At 48.0% G+C, this 19789-nt stretch overlaps 1 protein-coding gene across 1 annotated transcript; it reads right to left on the bottom strand.

Moving 5' to 3' along the window:
• Positions 1-13998: 13998 nt before the first annotated feature.
• On the bottom strand, positions 13999-14458 carry LOC309969692 (phosphatidylethanolamine N-methyltransferase-like; the record flags this gene model as incomplete). Its single annotated transcript, XM_082851557.1, has 1 exon — positions 13999-14458. The coding sequence occupies exon 1, from the start codon at positions 14446-14448 to the stop codon at positions 13999-14001; it is 450 nt and encodes a 149-aa protein (XP_082707683.1). The 5' UTR covers positions 14449-14458.
• Between the last annotated feature and the right edge of the window lie 5331 nt (positions 14459-19789).

Below are 19789 nucleotides of genomic sequence, written 5' to 3'. Positions count from 1 at the left end.
ACATCCTAGATGAGGAATGAGCTGCAGAAGCCCTCGTGTCGTGCTGGAGTGATTTTCCTTCACATTGACTACAAGGTAAAGTGCTGGGGCTGTTTATGGACCTTTAATGCTACTTCTATTTTCAGCATCATCTCAAACATGTCTTAGGATGCTTGTTCTAACGGTAGCAGCCCAGTATCTCCTGATGTTTAGGGGTCTTCCCTAGGTCATTTTATCTCATCTAACTTTCATCTCAAAATGACTGACTGTGGGTGTATTTTTATTTAACACTAGCACCAAGATCATCCCTTGAATAATTAGATGATCTTGCTTCAGAATACGCCGTTTGTTTTAAAGATTAAAACACAGCCAGAGTGAAAATGACGCAATAATTAGCAAAAGCGCAAAGGTCACAAAGCACATGAACAGCGTGGTTCACACCAGAAAGCTGAGGCCAGCGGGATCTCTGCCTGCCTGCCCACCACTGAAACAGAAAACAATCCACTCACACCCACACTCCCACGTCTTTAAAATGTAATCTTTGTTTTTCAACTAGGGAAACTTTGTATTATTTCAAAAGTTTCAAATCCCCACGTTCCTGTTCAGGCCAAGTTGACCACACTGGTTAGGTAGGAGCTGCACCGCTGGATCTCCAACAGCTGGCTGTGTGGCCCCTCACCAACCAAAAGGCCAGCAAGTAAGAGGGGTCCACTGGGGTCCCCCAGTCTCGCTCCAAAAGGCTGCCGCGGCTGCCAGGCCTCAGCATGTCTGGGCAAACCAGGACGCCCGACCCACTCAGGCCAGTGTGGTGGGACTGCCTTGAACGGGATGGCAGGGTGTTAGGGAGACAGCTGCGCCCCCCCAGAAGTGGAGCAGTGTCCCCAGCATGCTGCTCCCTCAGACCCAGCCCATTTGGAATATGGCTTAATGGAGAGGTCCTGCTCCAGGGAGCTCACAGCCGTGAAGTCTTCCTGTCTGCAGGCAGGTGGCCCTGGGGAGCCTGACCCTCACTACAGGACTCAGCTCCCCACATCCCTGCATCCTTGCCCACCCCAGGCACTCTGCAGGGTGAGCATTGCTCCCTGCTGGCTCTGCACCTGCCACCCGACAAGTTTAGCTCTGGACACGAAAGGCATTTGGTTTAGAGACGATCTGTCACCACCACGCTGGGTGATAAACCAGTGCCCACAGCTCTCCTCATTGCCTCGCAAGCCTAGCCTTATACCCGCTGGGCAAAAGCTTCAGGGTGGACCCCTCCCTCTCCTCGCACCTTCCCCATCACTTTCCAAAAACACTACGCTTTGGACTCTCTCTTGGTTCCTGTGGCCCATGCTATGGAGGCTTTAATTCTTTCTCTTTGTTTAATGTTCTCATCTTCGTTTGCATCTTTCCACTAAAACTTTCTGCAAACAGCTGCCCACCACGAGGAAGTGTGTGCCGTGGGTACCACGTCAGGGGACAGCACTCCAGGCCCACCACACCAGGCTGGCTGGGAGCAGGCCCCTGGCGGCAGCCCGGCCACTCCCACTGTGTGAGACGCGTGTGTGGATCAAATCCCAGGAGGCACGAGAAACTGCCTCAGGCTGAGGCCAGGGGTGCGTCTGCATGACAGAGACCTGTTGACAGCTCTGGGGGGAGCACAGGACCTGCAGGAGCTCGCATTTTGATTTAGGATGCAGGAGCCTGGGGTGGGATGGCGATGGTTATGCTGGGGGAGGGGCATGGGAGAGGCCAGAGGAGAGAGGAGAGAGGTAGGCATGGGGACCAGAGAGAAGGGGGTGGGAGTGGGAGGTTTCTGAAGAAAACACTTGACAACTAGAGCCAGCAGGGTGTCCGGGAAACAGCTGCTGAGGGGGAGACGTGGGCAGCCAAGGGTCACTCCACAGGTGAGGTGATTTATACCGTCCTGGGGAGGTCCTTGTCAGGGTCTGAGTTTGGGCAGTGAACAATCTATCACAGCCATCCAGCACGGGGATCTGTCCCTGTGCTGAAAACTGGACGTGGACACCAGAACGTGTCCTTTTTCATCACGGCCACTACAACTTAGGCCCTTAACAGCCTAAGTTTCACCCTTTAGAATCATTCTGATAAAACCTATTCTAACCACAGCATCAGCGTCATACGGCTCACGTGGTGTATGAAAACCTACTGCGATCCTCCCCCTAAACTTGCACGATGTATCCTTTTATCTGGCAGTACCATGTTATCACATATTTTTTATACCATCATGATCTCTCCGCACCAATGAATAAATGAAAAGAAATATTATGCATCAACACTTCCTTTAAAAGTTTTGCTATTGAAATTTATGGTTACCAGGGGATAAGGGGATAAACTGGGAGATTGGGATTGACATACACACTACTATATATAAAATAGATCTAATAAGAACCTACTGTAGAGCACGGGGAACTCTACTCAATACTCTGTAATGGCCTATATGGGAAAAGCATCTAAAACAAGAGTGGTTAGATGTACATGTATAACATTCACTTTGCTGTACAGCAGAAACTGACACAACAGTGTAAATCAACTATACTCCAATAAAAAAACTTTTTTTTAAGTTTTGTTACTGAACTTTGAAGGAATCATTGCAAATGATGGTGTCTCTTGGGGGACCCAGGGAATCTTCTGCATCCCAGGGAGAACTTCCCTGGGAAATGCTCCCTAGCGAGCCCTGCCCAGCTGGAGGCACTGCCTTCAAGAGAACTGTCTCTCCAGGAGCTCAGTGCCTGGGCCTCGCGACCTGCCCAGGACATTTAACTTCCTGCCAGGAAGTTGCAGTGAGCAGTGCTGCAGGAGATGCTCCGGAGAAGGGGGGGTGGGGGGGGAGAAATAGGAATGGGACCAGCTGGAGAGGGAGGGAGGGAGGACAGGAGGGGCTGTGGGAAAGGGAGGAGCTCCGGTGACAGCACAGCAGGCGTCAAGGGACCAGTGGACAAGCCCCCCGCCCCTTGGGGCTCTGGACACAGTACAAGGCGACTCGCAACACCAGAGGGACCCTCAGAGATGCCTGGCCTGACCACCCCGCCTCTGTCTGCTCCCTTGCCTGGGAGTATCTTTTCCTTCTTGCCATCTGATAGTATTTCATGATTATTCATTTCTTATCTGTTTCCACTACTAGAATCTAAGTTCTGTGGCAGCAGAGTTTTATACACTCACACAGACAAACACCCCATTATTCATCACCATGGCCATCATTTAACCGTCCTGGGAAACCTGTGGGTATATGTGATTGCGCTGGCTTTACAGAGGAGGAAGCTGAGACACACACACAAAAAGAAAAAGCAGAGCTGGGGGCTTCCCTGGTGGCGCAGTGGTTGAGAGTCCGCCTGCCGATGCAGGGGACACGGGTTCGTGCCCCGGTCCGGGAGGATCCCACATGCGGTGGGGCGGCTGGGCCCGTGAGCCATGGCCGCTGAGCCTGCGCGTCCGGAGCCTGTGCTCCGCAACGGGAGAGGCCACAACAGAGAGAGGCCCGCGTACCGCAAAAAAAAAAAAAAGCAGAGCTGGGAGGCACGCCCAGGGCCGTCGTGTGGTTTCACAGCCCCGCTGCTTCTCCTCCAGGGAGGACGCTCGCTGTTAGCAGCCGCCCAGAGGGAGTGGGGCCTGAGTTGGGCAGCCAGCAGCCGAACACCCCCCCGGCTCCGGGGACCACCCAGCTCTAGGGACCGGAACTGGGAAGAGACGGGCAGCCATATACCATCATATAGTAGAGCATCCTCACTGTATGGATACAAGTGACGTAAATAACCTCGAGACAGATGATAGTGAACTATAGTAAAATCATTAGAAGTGGTAAGTTTTTAGTTCATGACCATCTACTACCTTTGCTTTGGGTATAATTTATTTAATTGAAGACTTAATTTTTAATAATGGCTGTGGGTAACAACCAGCTCACCAAATTCCTGAAGATCTCCCAGTTGGCTCTGGTGAGCCAGCTGGCGGCTGCACACATCTGTCTGCTGAGGACGGAGGAGGAGCTGGGGCCCAGGGGGGCCGCCGGGGGCTCTGCCACGCCCACACTTCCGGCACGTGGGTCCCACAGGGCTCAGCGCTCAGGGGCTCCCAACAGCAAGCCGGCGCCGAGAGAGGGGCGGGAATCGCGTGCGCTGTGCATCCCAGCGGATGGCTGCCGTTCCCACGTACGCTGGGGGAAAGGAAACACACTGGCCAGGCGGGGCTCCTCGGGAGTTTCAGGGATGTTGCTACAGCGGACCACGAAAGAAACCGACTGTGGGAATGTGCTAGAAGGGCAGCAGCCGGAGCACAGGAGCGGGGGGCGGGGGGGACCGTAGAACCTCCTGGAAAGACCCGGAAAGAGGCGGTAACGCTGGTCCCACCACCTCCCAGAGCCACCGACTGGATTCCTAGCCCTGAGCAAGGGACTCACGTGGAATTTCTAAAGGCTGGAAATGTTGGGTCGTGGGGAGGGAGGTACGGAAGAAAGGTGGCCGCAGTGGACCCACCTGCTGGCAAGCCGGGCCGTAAGTTGCCCAGGTCTCAGGCCAATATCAAAAGGTGACCCACGACAAGACTGACAGAAGCGTCAGGGAAAGAGGACTCCAGAGAGGTGGGGGCTGATTCTAGCCTGGCCTTGGCCTTGGGCCACTGTGAGACTCATGGACCCAGGAGCGGGGACCCGGTCCAGATTATCTCGGAGAATCAGCGAACCTCAAATGCTCACAGCTGCAACCAGCAGAGAAGGTGAGGGCAGTGGCTGAGACGAGCAAATGCGTGGCCTTGAGAAATGGGAGGGTTGCCAGATGAAATACACAATGCCCAGTTAAATTTGAACTCCAGATAAACAACAAATGATTCTTAGTATAAGCATATCCCAAATATTGCACAGGACATATTTATACCCAAAATTATTCATTGTTTATCCGGTATTTACATTTCACTGGATGTCCAGTTTGTCTCTTGCTAAATCCGGCAACCCAAGAAACAGGTCTAATGCATCCCCTTACAGGGGCCGTAACCATACCCTCTCCTCAAAGGCAAGACAAAGCTTTCACACGCAGTCGGCCTCGTGGGCTGTGTGACACCCCACACGTCCCTAGACCCACAGTTCATTTCATGGCTCAGGACAGGTGACCGGGACGACCAACGTCAATGTGAAGTTGTGGCACAAGTCTCTGCACCTGTGCCAGAGGCCTACGTTCAACTGTCCCTCAGCCTGTGAGTCTGGAATGATTGCCATCATCCCCATTTTACAGACCAGAAAACTGGGCTCCAAGGGCCAAGCCAAGAGGAGATTTCCAAGATTTGAAATTCTTTTTTGCATCGCTTTACTCTCGTGTGATCGAAGAATCCCATGCTCATGCTGTCGCATGTGGAAAGTGCAAATAAGTTAAAAGTTAACTTAAAAGTTAAAAAATGGCTTTCCAGCCGGGCTCCTATGAGCCCTGACTCACCGAGTGGGCTGTGAGTTCTGCTGGGCTCCACTGCTATGGGGTGGAAACATGCCCTCCTTGACAGTACATAGTGAAAATGTACAACTACATGATAGGTATCACGAAGGACAACGTCTAATGATGAATTAGCTAGGACAATGCCTGTCAGTCCGCCGACGGTGAAAAGGAAGATGAAACCCAGGGCTCACATCATGGCCGGGGATCATTTAATGTTACCTGCGTGGATTGTTGCCCGTCAAGGGGGTGGAAATGAAGGACCAAATCATGCCATTTTGCAGAGCCCAGTTCTGCATCACTGGTGCTTCTCACTGACACCAGGCAGTGGGGAACAGAGTCCTGACTCCCCACTCTCACAGCCTCACTCAGTCTCTTTGCTTCCATGTGAGGGTGGGGCTCAGGTCCCACTGGTCTCCACTGACACTACCTCATGGGAAAATCAGAGCATCCCTTGCTTCTGCGGTGGGAGAGTGAAAGATCTGCTCCCCGATTGCTTCCCCAGTGGGGGAAGTGGGGAGAAATCCCCAATCAATAGAAATGGACTAGAGACCAGACAAAACATTCAGGCAAGGCTTTACTGGGGCCCCTGATGCAGCACCGGGCGTTGGGTGGGGGTGGGGGGTGGGGAAGCGAGAACAAACAACAGGTTCCCTTGCTGGTTCGCTGGCTGAGGGGGGGCGAGCTTGTTCCTTGTATGGGGTGAGGGTAGGGGTGTGTCCAGGGGTGGGGCCGGAGGGGTGGCTTAGGTGTTTTGCCCACCCCTTAGGTGGTGTTGAGTGCAGGGGGCCATGCGCGGTACCCTGCTTTAGCTCCCAACACCATGTTTTTGCTCCTGGCTCTTCAGAAGTGGTAGCTGAGGTTTTGTTTGTTGTTGTTTTTGTCTTTTGTATCTTTTGGTCCAGAATTGCCCCAATTGTGCATGCACACAGTTATTTTTAATCCCATATAGTTTCTTTGTATTTTGTAGCTCGAGGAGAGGTGTGTCCAGGTGCAAGTTTTGCAGCACTGCCGCAAAAGGTCCCAGGTCCCAGACCCGTCTCACTACCTGCTTCTCCCAGGTGTGGGACTGGGTTGAAGATCAATCCCCCAGCAGGGGAATCAGAGCGTCCTCACATGCTTCCACCTACAGGACGTGGGAATGTGTAGAAGATTATCTCCCCTCTTATCCTGGAATGGGAGACAGTTTTTTTGTTGGTGTTTGACTGATACAGAGCTGGTAATATGAAAAGGTTTTCTATTCTGCTAGGCTGCCGTCTTCCCAGTCTTTTGACTAGAAGAAGCAGGTTTTACTTAGCTTTTTTTGTTTGTATCTATTTGTGGTTCTGAGTTACAAACTTTTCCAACAGTTTGTGCTATTTAGGAGGCAAAAGAAATTAAATTCAAAAATCAAAGACAATTCCCCACCATGTTATTACTCAAGTCTTGATGTCCCTAGACAGTTCATCTTCTTCTTTCCCCCATTCAGAGCCTTCCTATGTTTGCTGTGTTATGTCCAGAGGGTTTTTTAGTTGTAAGTGGAAGGACCTAGAAAGAACGGAGCTACTCCATTTTGACCGGAACTAAGAACCCAAATATACATTTCTTTAAAGAACTAAAAGCCAGCAAATGTTGAAGTTGAAAAGGAAAAAAATATTGCCCACAGACTAATTTTCTTATATCTAAAATATCATAGGTAGAATCAGTTTCAGCATAGCTTGTGAAATCTCCAAATTCTGAATTCTCATAACGAGTTTGAAATCATTCCATCCAGGAATGCACGGGTGAGCCACTAATCTCTTTTCTTCTTCTGTGGTGAGACGTTCTCTTGTTCGTGACTAATTTCACATTTGGTTACAGACTTTCCTTTTCGTTTCTCTGTAATATTTCCTCCTCCCAGTGCGACCTCGTGGAAGTTCCCTTCAGTGCCCATTCACTGGGATTCTCAGGAGGAACATGGGGCAGGGGCTCTGAATTTCTAGGTGGTCTGCTGTGACCTGGTTCTGCTGTTAGATCAGAGCCACAAGTAAGTGTGGAATAATGGTCGTTTTTCTTCAGCTCCTTTTCTGGAAGAAGCACAGTATCTGCCTTTTGTTGGAGGTGAGATGCACTATCTCCTGACTGAAATTAGAAACTTGCATCGCTGTCTGTTGTTTTTCTAAGTCACTTTTGTTTATATTTTGTACTCAGAAACATCAAGAATGGACCCTGTTTATCAGTTTGTGGAGATAACTGTGTGCTCTTCTCCTTTGTACCGTTTATTTCAGCTGGATTCAACATGCGACACTTATTACTCAAAGGTATGCAATGATTCTGAAATGAACACAGGCTTTTGCTCAGTTTCTGGGCTTTTTTATGTTGAAAGACTTGCTCTGTCACCACACTACGTGATTTTCCCCGAATGCCTTCTGAGAAGCGTGTCATAATTGTAGCTGTTCCTGTGGTTCAATCTCTTGGATAAAAAAAAAACAATGTTCTCCAATAATGGGCGGAAAATACCTTATGCTGCATTTATTCATTTTTCTTATGTGCGTTTCTTTCTTATTCCACAAGGTGGAATGACTTGATTATGATAAGCTGCTCCATTCTAAGTGTCACTGTTGCCGTTTGAGGGGGTCGCGGCTTAACATGGAATCTTAAAAAGAAAACGTACAACCGTGATACAAATGAACGTATATCCAAAACAGAAATAGAAACGTACAAACGTGATACAAATGAACGTATATCCAAAACAGAAATAGACCCACAGACATAGAAAACAAACTTGTGGTTACCAGAGGGGAAGGGGAGGGGATAAATGAGGAGTTTGGGATTTAACAGATACACACTATTATATATAGAATAAACCACAAGGTCGTAATGTGTAGCACAGGGAGCTACATTTGATATCTTGTGATAAGCCATAACGGAAAAGAATATGAAGAAGAATGTATATATGTATAACTGAATCCCTTTGCTGTACAGCAGAAATTAACACAACATAGTAAATGAACTACAGTAAAAAAAAAATCATGTTCCTGCAAGCAAGAGCAACCATTTCCTTTTGTTCTCTTCTTTCACATGGGGTTGAATTTATGGTACTGCCATCTTTATCACCATTTGTTTGGCTTAAGTTGAGTCTGCTCTGGGTGCTGGATCATTGCTGGTGTGGGTCAGAAAAAGTACAGAGCGCCAGAAGAGAAGAACTTACAACAAGCACTTACTCAGCGGACGCTGCGGTGCCTCTGAAGCTGGCCCATGCCGGCTCCTTTTCCAAAAGACGTTTTGAGTTTACAGCGTGTTTTCTGTGCACTGACTCTGTTCCCCACAGCTCTTCTCGAACGGTTTGACTTCTTCAGTAAATACAACCCTCTGTGGTTGTTGCTACTGTTGTTCGAGAGGGTATCTAATCCGTGGTCCTTGAGAGCTTTTTCAACTAGAAATGTTCCTCTGTTTGCACACAACTGGGTCTGGAGCCTTAAATGAATGTCCCGCAGGTCTGAGATGAGAGGTACATTGGCTTCAGTTGTACATGCTGATTCTGGACTTGGTACAAGAGAAATCTGGCCCAAGGTTTATGCCAATTTCGCCTCCTTTTTATTTGACATAAGATCACTGATACTGGGCTTCCCTGGTGGCGCAGTGGTTACGAATCCGCCTGCCAATGCAGGGGACACAGGTTCGAGCCCTGTTCGATCCCACGTGCTGCGGAGCAACTAAGCCCGTGAGCCACAACTACCGAGCCTGTGCTGTATAGCCCGTGAGCCACAACTACTGAAACCCGCGAGCCTAGAGCCTGTGCTCCATAAAAAGAGAAGCCACCGCAATGAGAAGCCTGCGCACCACAACAAAGAGTAGCCCCCGCTCTCTGCAACTAGAGAAAGCCCGCTTGCAGCAACAAACACCCAATGCGGCCAAAAATAAATAATAAAATAAAATAAAAAAATTTATTATTTAAAAAGATCACTGATACCTTTTTTTAAATTGGAGTATAGTTGATTTACAACACTGTATTTGTTTCAGGTGTGCAGCAAAGTGACATATATATATATATATATATATATATATATATATATATATTCTTTTTCAGATTCTTTTCCCATATAGATTATTACAAAATATTGAGTATAGTTTACTGTGCTATACAGTAGGTCCTCGTTGGTTATCTATTTTATATATAGTAATGTGTATCTGTTACTCCCAAGTTCCTAATTTATCCCTCCCCTTTCCCCTTTGGTAACCATAAATTTGTTCTCTATGTCTGTGAGTCTATTTTTGTTTTATAAATAAGTTTATTTGTATCATGTTTTAGGTCCCACATATAAGCGATATCATAGGATGTTTGTCTTTCTCTGTCTGACTTCATGTAATATGATAATCTCTAGGTCCATCCATGTTGCTGCAAATGGCATTATTTCATACTTTTTTATGGCTGAGTAGTATTCCATTGTGTATATATACCACATCTTCTTTATGTAATAAGGTAACTGGTATCATTTTTTTATGATTTTTTTAAATTAATTAATGTATTATTTATTTTTGGTTGCATTGGGTCTGTTGCTGTGAGCGGGCTTTCTCTAGTTGCAGCAAGCAGGGGCTACTCTTCATGGCAGTGCATGGGCTTCTCATTGTGGTGGCTTCTCTTGTTGTGGAGCATGGGCTCTAGGTGTGCGGGCTTCAGTAGTTGCAGCATATGGGATCAGTAGTTGTGGCTCTCCAGCTCTAGAGCACAGGCTCAGTAGTTGTGGTGCATGGGCTTAGTTGCTGCACAGCATGCGGGATCTTCCCGGACTAGGGCTCGAACCTGTGTCCCATGCATTGGCAGGCAGGTTCTTAACCACTGTGCCACCAGGGAAGCCTGGTAACTGATATCTGAGTTCTTCAACTCTTCCTCCCAGAGCTTTAATCACCGTTTTTCATCTTTTCAGAGATCATGACAGAAGGCAAATGAAGGAAACATATTTCCTAAAGTGCTCATTTAAAAATTTTTCCAATTTGTTATCCATTTTCACAGATTTTGAACATAACATGTTTTTGTTATTTGGGTTTTTACTTAGATTCCTCTCAGAAATGCCCTTTTCTGTGGCTCTAGGATTCATGGCAGCCGTCGGCACCCACGTACTGAATCCAAAGAGGGTCCTCTGTACCAGGCCCCTGAGAAGACACAGCACTGTTTGCAGTCGAGATGCCTGCATACCTCTTCACCCTGGCCTCCTTCCCTCAGTGCTCTGGCACTCCAGCCTCCTTTCTGTCCTTGAAATACATTGACTCTCTGCTACCCCAGGACCTTTGCACGTCCATTGCTCTGCTATGTGCTCCTCCCTGGGTCTCTACAAGGCAGCTGCCCCTCACCACTCAGGCCTCACCCCCACGCACACACATCACCATCAGTCACAGCCCATTATTCCACGCAGCTTCCTTTGTGGTGTTGGTGTTTGTTTTGGTAGCTCTTATCAAAATTAACTTACCCTGTGTATTTTTGGGTTAGCAACTCAGCATCTTGCTCCCTTGTAGAATGTAAATTCTGTCCTGGCAGGAACCTTGACCACCCCCTTTTCAGCCATGCGATGACAACAATGCCCAACACCTAATGATCCTTGTGTAAATATTTGTTCGAATGAATTGTACTGAATCCAATTGAAATGACTTGAAAGGAAATTAATGAAACTATTAAAAGGTGGATATATTTTGGCTTGACCTGAGGGATCGTTCAAGAGAAACGAAGATGTTAAAATTAAGTGCTTGACATGAATTGCTCTGGATTTGCAGCTAGAAAGGAACTTTCTACTAAAGCTGGATTCGACAAAGGAAGTGGAGGGATCCACCTACCTCCTCTCCTTGCCTTCACTCAGCGCTTCACGCATTTGGCCGAAAAGCATTGGAAGATGCCCTGAGGCCAGCTGCCTGCCAGGGGCCAGGAATGGGATGAGGAGGACACCCTATTCCCGTTTCCAAGACACTTGCCATCTGAACCCGTGGTAAGTGCAAAGGCAAGAATACGCACCTGAGGGCCTTTGGAGCAAAGAGTGGAACAGGTCACCAGAGACCAAACTCCACAGAGGTATCATGAGGTGGCTGGACGGTACGAGCTACAGGTAGGCATCCAGGGACCAACTTTGAAGGAAAGGCACAGGCAGCAGCAGAGTTCATGTGCAAAGATCCAGGCAAGGAGAAAACCGGCCTGGAAGCAGGGGACCAGGAGCCCAGCATCCAGAGGGGGTGGGTGGCCTGTGCGACCTACACAGTGCCTGTCAGCCCCAGGTGGGGGGCCAGCCCTTCCCTGTAGAGTTGTTGTCATCGTTCGTAAGAAGAAGAACAGTCAGCATTTAGTGAACGCTTACTTTTGTCAGTTGCCTTGGTGACACATTACGTATGTTTAATCCGTCACAGCCATGTGACGATGTGGGGACTATTATTCTCTCTACTGGATCTGCGTGGAACGATGGCTTTGTCAGCGTGGCTGGCTTTCCCGAGGTTACAGGGCTAAGTGGCGGGGCTGGGCCAGAGCTCAGGTCTGTCTTCTCAGGATGTGTCAGAGGGCCTGGACCACTCAGCCAGCTCACAGATCCACCAACACTGCCCTCGGGCTCTCCCACATCAGCCCCTGTCTCTGGGCCCAGGCCCGGCCTGGCCTGACATTGACATAACTGCATAGGGAGCTCTGGACTGGTTTCGGGTGAGAACAGCACATGAAAGAAAGATGGGGACAGGGAGAGCACACAATCAAAGAGAAGGAAAACTGGGTAGGCGGAGTGCCTGGAAACTCAAAAGCCCGGATTGAGTGTGGTAGAAATGCTAAGCATGGGAGAAGAGGGTTTGGTTTGGGGGGTTTGCTGGTTGGGTTTTTTTGGCTTTGTGTTTTTTGGTTTTTTTTTTTTGCTTTTGTTGCTTTTTGTTTGTTTTTGTCTTTGTTTGTTTGGGGTTGTTTTGGCCGTGCCACACAGCTTGTGAGATCTTAGTTCCCCGACCAGAGATCGAAAGCACCAAGTCTTAACCACTGGACCGCCAGGGAGTTCCCTTATTTTGTTTTTTAAATCATTTATTTGTAGCAATGCTGTGAAACATATACTATCGCCTACTATCTGTGAATCTCAAAGAAACATCAAAAATTGTTTAGATGCTTGTGAGTGGCTTCTGGCATCCATAAGACAAGACTTTCACTAGATAAGGCATGTGACCCCCACGACTGGAAACTTCTCTACTGCAGACTCCGGATGGAAGGAGAGGCATAGGAACATAGAGTGAAGAGCTGGGAAAATCAATAACAGAGGCAACAAGAGGACAGGGAGTGGGAAAGACAGGGAAAGTTCTCCTCCCGTACCTGTGAACCAGCTCTGTATGCTCTCAAAAGAGCCTGAGTTGTCCCCCTCGCGAACACCAGAGTGTGGAAAGTCAGACCCAAATCCTGGTCTGAAACAAGAGGAATTTGGGAATATAGAGAAGGGCTAAGAAAGAGTAGCCAACGGATGAAACCAATGACAAAAGGCAAGATAGAAACAAAAGGGAATTCTGCAGAAGGCCGAGAAGGGTTTGCAAGTACATGACGGTGAAAAACAGCTTTTCCGATTTCTAGCAAATAATTTTTTAAACATGTGAATTTCACAACTCAGATGGTAGTGGTTCAGATGACAAGATACGCACTGGACCACAGCAGTTTACGAGGCCACAGAGGACACCGGAGCCTCTCCTTTATGGAGGACCCTCGAGGGAGAGCTGAGCTGACACCTGGCTGGGCTTGGCGGTGGTTTTGCTGAAGCCCCAGAGATAAACGAGGGAGTGAAAGCAGGGACACTCCTAACTCCAAGTGCCCTTGTGCAGAGAGAGATAAATGGGCAGTCCATTTTGAGATCCAAAGGGCAATGCAGAGGAAAGCAACCTATGTGATGGAATTCCACCACAGAAAACCCCTGAGAGGCACACGGAGGAGTGTATAGCACATGCTCAAGTAAGAAAAAAAAATGTAAATAGATGAGCATGTTGTAGGAAAACCATTGAGCCCAAAGGTTTCATAGGTCATTGTCAAAGACCTAGTGTTCATATTGGGTAGAAATGCTCATTATGAAAAACAAACAAAATAAAGCATCTTATGATGAGAGAGTGTCATGGATCAGGGGTCACAACCTGGTTTTGCACACCTGATGTCTGAATTACAAAATAAAATGATTGGTAGGTACCTTTTTAAAAGATAGAAGTTAAATCTCTGGGTAGACGGATTATGGGAGATTTTTATTTGTTTTCAAACTTTTCTTGGAGGAGTGTGCAATAGATTCATAACCGTAGAGAGACAGGAAGAGGGTATTTTAAAAGAAAAGTAAACATCATAGCTACTCCAGGCCATCTACTTCACATTCTAATTTTTTTTTTTTGCCAAGAACAGCTTTTACAATTTTAATTGTTTTAAAAAATCAAAAGAATATTTTGTGACTCGTGAAAATTACGTGAAATTCTAATTTCAGTGTCCATGAACAAGGCAGTGGGGCCCCCAGCCACGGCCATTCCTTCACCTGCCTGCAGCCCGGGGACCTCCCACTCTTGTAATAGGGAGTTTACCGACCCCTGTTCTAGGAAGGGGACCCTGACCAGTGCCCTGGGCTCCACGGTGGCACGAGAGCTGACCCATCGCCCAGGCGGCACAGAGGGAGCCCGGGACTTACATGATGGCCCAGCCCAGGTAGTCGGCTGTGCTGCCCCAGTACATGGGGTTGTCCAGGACGCTGAACAGGAACGTGGTCACTCTGGCCTCCTTCAGGATCCCGAAATAGTCGCCTAGGCAGGTCCCCGTGAAGCCCAGAGCCAGGAAACTGGAAAGGACAAACACACCGCCCACTCCCAGGAGTGCCAGGCCCACGCGGTAGGCCGAGGGGTTGTCCAGGCTCCGGCTTAGCATGGCCTGCGTGGAGTGAAGCATGTTGAGAAGCAGGATGGTGCCGCCCAGTGTGCAGCAGGCCAGGTGGGGGGACCCGAAGGCCCCACTCGGCTCTCGGGTCTTATGTTCCCATCTCGCGACCACATTCCAGAAGAGCGGATTGAAAGCGATGGTGAGGACTGCAGCCACAAAGTGGGGTTCTGAGGGGTCCACGTAGCCCAGCAGCCGGCTCATAACGCAGAGGTCTGCCGGGGCTGCCCTCACTGTCCCCTGGGAGATGAGAGCCGAGCAGCACAATAAAGGCTTATAGCTTGATGCCGGCTGGGATGGCAAAACGGGGGACACTGCCCTGGAATCACATGCTAATTTTTAATGGTCTCCCAATTATATCAGTTCCCAAAGGTGCCTGGCCATGTCTCTGGCCTCAGATCCCTGCTGCGGACGCCAACGTCTAACACACAGTTTGTTTTCCAAGCCAAGGCGCCTTCTCAGGAGTGGGCTCGTTGCCACCCTGGCTGGAAAGAAGGACTGTCCGGCCTGAGCCATTCAACTCGGACACTGGCCTCCAGCCAATGTCTGTCCCATGAGCCCAGGGGCTGCCAGTCTGCTGGGTCAGGAAGCCGAGGGTCAGCGGGCGGAAGTCTGGAGCACACACAAGCTCACTCCAAGGTCCTCTCATTCTCCCAGTGTTTACAGTTCTCTCTCAAGACAGAGTGCTTTCCTAAATAAAATTAATGATGGCAGCAAAAGGGAAAAACAAACTCCCTCTCTTTCCTTCCCACAGACACCGAGAATTTGAAGGCTCCATTAGAAGTGGGTGGCCCAGCCTGAGAGCAGGGATGGCCGGGAGGGAGGGATCAGAGCCCCCCTCTCCGCCAACGGTGATTCATGGTCATTGCATTTCCCACAATGTAAAGGAACACGGCCTCCTGTCAAATGAGGACTTGCGTGCCTGAAGATCGAAAAACAAAAATGTGTTTGGAAATTCCAAGTCCGATGGGTAAAGTGTTGGGGCCATTACAGACCTATGTCTCCACCTGGCTCAAGCCTTTCCTTTGTCTGGCCTTGAACTAGTTCTATCACCTCTCTGAGCGCAATTTCCATCTCTATAAAATAAGGGTAATAATACTAGCTTAAGCAGGGCTGGGTGAAAGGGGGGAGGGGTGGGCGGGATGAATTGGGAGATTGGGATTGTCATATATACACTATTGATACTATGTATAAAATAGGTAACTAATGAGAACCCGTTGTACAGCACAGGGAACTCTACTCAGTGCTCTGTGATGACCTAAATGGGAAGGAAATCCAAAAAAGAGGAGATATAGGTATACGTATAGCTGATTCACTTTGCTGTATAGCAGAAACTAACACAACATTGTAAAGCAGCTGTACTCCAATAAAAATTAATAATTAAAAAAAAGAAAAGGAGAAAAAAAAGAAGGCTTGGGTGAGAATTAAATACATAGCACATTAACTGGCATATTGTATGCCCTCAATGTTTGGTGGTTATTATTATTATCATACACTTTTCCAATGGTGAATGTTGGGAAAATGAGGCTTTCTCACCAGGGGAGAGTGGGACACAAGGGCAGGGGTTAGCATGAATGATACCTGCCTTCCTGACCACCCATGTAGAGCAGCAGTTCCCAACCTTTCTGGCACCAGGGACCGGTTTCATGGAAGACAATTTTTCCACGGACCACGGTGGGGAGATGGTTTCTGGATGATTCACTCGCATTACATTTATTGTGCACTTTATTTCTATTATTATTACACTGTAATATATAACGAAATAATTATACAACTCACCATGATGCAGAATTGGTGGGAGCCCCGAGCTTGTTTCCACTTGCCACGCACTGATAGGGTTTTGATGTGAGTCTGCAAGCAGTTGATTTATCATGGTCTCTGTGCAGTCAAACCTCTCTGCTAATGATAACCTGTATTTGCAGCCGCTCCCCAGCGCTAGCATCACCGCCTCAGCTCCACCTCAGATCACCAGGCATTAGATTCTCATAAGGAGCGCGCAACCTAGATCCCTCGCATGCGCAGTTCACAGTAGGGTTCGCGCTCCTGTGAGAATCCAATGCGGCCGCTGATCTGACAGGAGGTAGAGCTCAGGCAGGAATGCGAGTGACGGGGAGCGGCTGCAAATACAGATGAAGCTTCGCTCACTCGCCCGCTGCTCACCTCCTGCTGTGCAGCCCGGTTCCTAAGAGGCCGCGGACCTCTGATATAGAGGACCTTGGAAGGAAAACCAGCCAGTGACCACCGTCTCAGGTCATGCCTGTCATGGGATAGTGATGTGGGCACTGGAATGGGAGTTGGGAAAGTCATGTCACCTCAGACGCTCTTCACTGAGGACACAGCATGTGCCAGATACACGATAGAAGCTAGAAGAGCAATAGGGTCATCTTGGACAAGTCACTTATTATATATGAGGCTCAGCTTCCTCATTTCTAAAGTCAGGACCAAAACATGAGGTGCTGAAAATAAAAATTCATCGTGAACCGTCAAGTGGCTCTCCAATACGCTGCAGTAGAACTTTCCACACAACTGCGTTCTAAGTTGACACCCTATAAACCACATGTGCAGCTTTTCAAGTGACCCTGGAAACGTATGGATGCCAACTCAATGATAAAGTATGTCATCAGGGATGCAGATGGAAAGGCACCTGGAAGGTCCATACCTTTGCAGTTGGAGATTCAACTAATGTTTCTTAAACACAAAGCAGGAGCCAGCACCCTACTTGGAGCTTTGGATCCCCTGGGTCTGATGCAGAGAGACAGACTATGCAGTACAAGCCCACATAGGAAGTCAAACGCAAGTGAAGAAACTCCCTATGTGGGAAATCATACTAGTCAGAGAAAAGTGGTGGGGTTAACCGCCACTCAACTAGTGATATAACACTTGATAAATGTCTTATGATCTCTCGGTGCACTTCCTCTTAGCTGAAGGGTGCTAGACCCATCTTTAACGTATCATGCACATTTGTGATGTCGCTGAATGCTGAGGGTTTTCAAATAATGACCTGACTCAAAAGAAAAGGTCAAAATCCAACCTAATGAATTCCAAGAGGACTTGTACAGATTGCTTAGCGTATAAGAAACTGATTTCCATAGGTATCTTGTAGAAAAAAATTAATTCTACAATCCTGTTGCTTCTAATTATGATTCAAAATTCAGAAACTGTAAAACAGTTCAACTACATTTAAAAACAATAACAACAACTTTTTCATGGCAAAAGATAATAATAACATGAACAAACTAGGATATAAATGCAATTAATAACAACTAATGAGGAGGGTTTTTTTAAGGTTATAGTAAGAAAAGAAAACATGAATAGGAGGAAGGGAGGAGAGGAAGAGGGAGAAATTGAGTCATGTGGGTTACAGACTCAATAAGGTACAATAACTTTTTCCTGAGATGACACGGTGTCATGACGCCCACTGGGACAGATCCAGAAGGGGACCGTGGCTAGGGCATGAAGTCACAAAGGTCATCTCTTGTCAAAATGCCAAAGACTGACTCCATTGCCCATGACTTCCAGACTAGGGAACTAGCAGGACAGAGTTCCATCTACTAAGGAAGACTAAGCTAAGCAGGGTAAGAAAGCAATGATGAATAACTGCCCCTCTTATGAGCTAGAAATGCAAAGGCAGTTAAGACACTGTTCTCCCCAACTAGGAGAAACGAGGGGCCAGCCACAGGACCAGGAATTTCAATCCGATACGGTGAGAACAGGGGTCAGTTGTGCAGTGGGACCAAAGGGGCACAGAGAGGTATCCAGCCCTGTGGTGGTGATGGGGAATCAGGAGATGCTCCCTGGAAGAAGCAGCATTGGAGCTCTGAAGGACGCAGAAGACAAGGGTGTGATTGGAGGGCAGGAGCCTCAAAGGAGACAGCTCTTCTGACTCCTCCCATTTGCTGGGTGTAAAGTGAGCTGTCCGGGCCTGGATAGCACTTTTCCAGGTGATTCAGAAAGTTCAGGCAGGTTTGACCTGAAGCAGGTTGGATGGAGCCTGAGAGGGGGCTGTGAGGCTGCTATTCCGTCCAACTCAGCCTACATAGCCTCTATACCACCGACATGCCCTTCCCGGCATTGCACCAGCCAGACCTAGGATTGATGAGAACCCAGCAAGGACACAGTAGCTTGGGGGGGGGACGTGGGCAGAAGACTGGAGAGACTCACCAGCTGCCCCGGGGAACTGGTCGCCATCTGTAAGGTGACACAATGCTAAATCATTTCTGGAACTCTTGCTGTCTAAATGCAAAGTCCTCTTTTTCTATGATTTTAATCTCCAAGAACAACCAACGCTGAAAACTGCTTTTCCTTTCAATATGCGTGAAATGATGTGTGTGCATGACCGCGGACCCCATCCAAAGATGTGGGGAAATCAGGGGAGGTTTTTTTTTTAACACAATAGTTTGGGGGGAAAAGCATTCCTTGCTTAGGAGAACTATTTTCAAGCATTTGAGAGGTGATGAACAGCTGCTATTAAGTCCCTTTATCTTCTCATAGAATCGGTGAGCAGAGAGAGAGGCGGGAGGTCTCGGAAAGGCTGGGAGCCTGGAGTCAGGCCGCCTCCTTTCAGGGGCAGTGATCTGGGAAATAACACGCAGCTCCCAGGATCCCATGTCCTCCTGTGTCGGTCAGGGATGTCCACATAGGATACTGTAACACACACTATCATGCCAACAAGCTCCGATGAGTTTCCCTAACACATTTATGTTTGTGTACCGTTTATAACTGTGTATTTCATTATTCAGAAACGTATTTACACTGATAATATTACTGCTGCTATTAAATAAAATGTACAGTTATTTTAGGACGTCTAATTCTACAACATATTAATTGATTTCCACGGAGGTTTTTTGAGGGTCAAATGAGAAATTGTGTGTCCAGGGCCTGGCACTTTGCCAACACCTAATAAATGTGCTTTGTTATTAGTAGTAGTCATATTATCATTGCTGTTATTATAATTTAATAACTATTTCTGAGACGAGCTGCATATAAATTAAAGAGCATTACAATTGATTTCTTCAAAAATATTCTAAGTTTCAGAAACCTTTTTGACAACCCAATCGGCCCTTTCCTCAAACACCCCAAATGCTCTCTCTCTACTTACACATTCTGTAAACACGAAGGAAGCCCAGGGCCTCCTCTATTCACACCTCTGCTCATTCCAAGCTGCTGATAAGGACCCAGGCTTTGTTTCCTCAGCTCCATGTCCACAGCAAAGGCGTCTGCAGACCACCCGAGGGACAAAAGCCGTTGGCAGGAGCACTCAGGTCCACCCTGGGCCGTCTCAGGACGCCTTCTGTTGAAATGTGGGCTGCCTGTGGCTGGGCTGGGCACCGTGCTACCCTACTGGGTACCCGACTTGGGCCTGGTTTCTACATGGCAAAGTCAGAGACGACACCCATCCTCTAAACCTGCCACGGGCCAGGCACTGCCCTAAAGCACTTCACAGAGATTAACCAGCTCAGTGAGGTCAACACAGTTATCCTCCCTATTTATAAGTTGGGAAAGACAGACACAGAGACGTTAAGTAACTTGCCCAGTATCACACAGC

This window comes from Leucopleurus acutus (genome assembly GCF_964270905.1).
Source record: "Leucopleurus acutus genome assembly, chromosome: 12".
In the NCBI taxonomy this organism is placed as follows: Eukaryota; Metazoa; Chordata; class Mammalia; order Artiodactyla; family Delphinidae; genus Leucopleurus; species Leucopleurus acutus.
The sequence above is the reverse complement of the archived record's forward strand: the minus strand, read 5'-3'. Positions and strand labels throughout refer to the sequence as shown.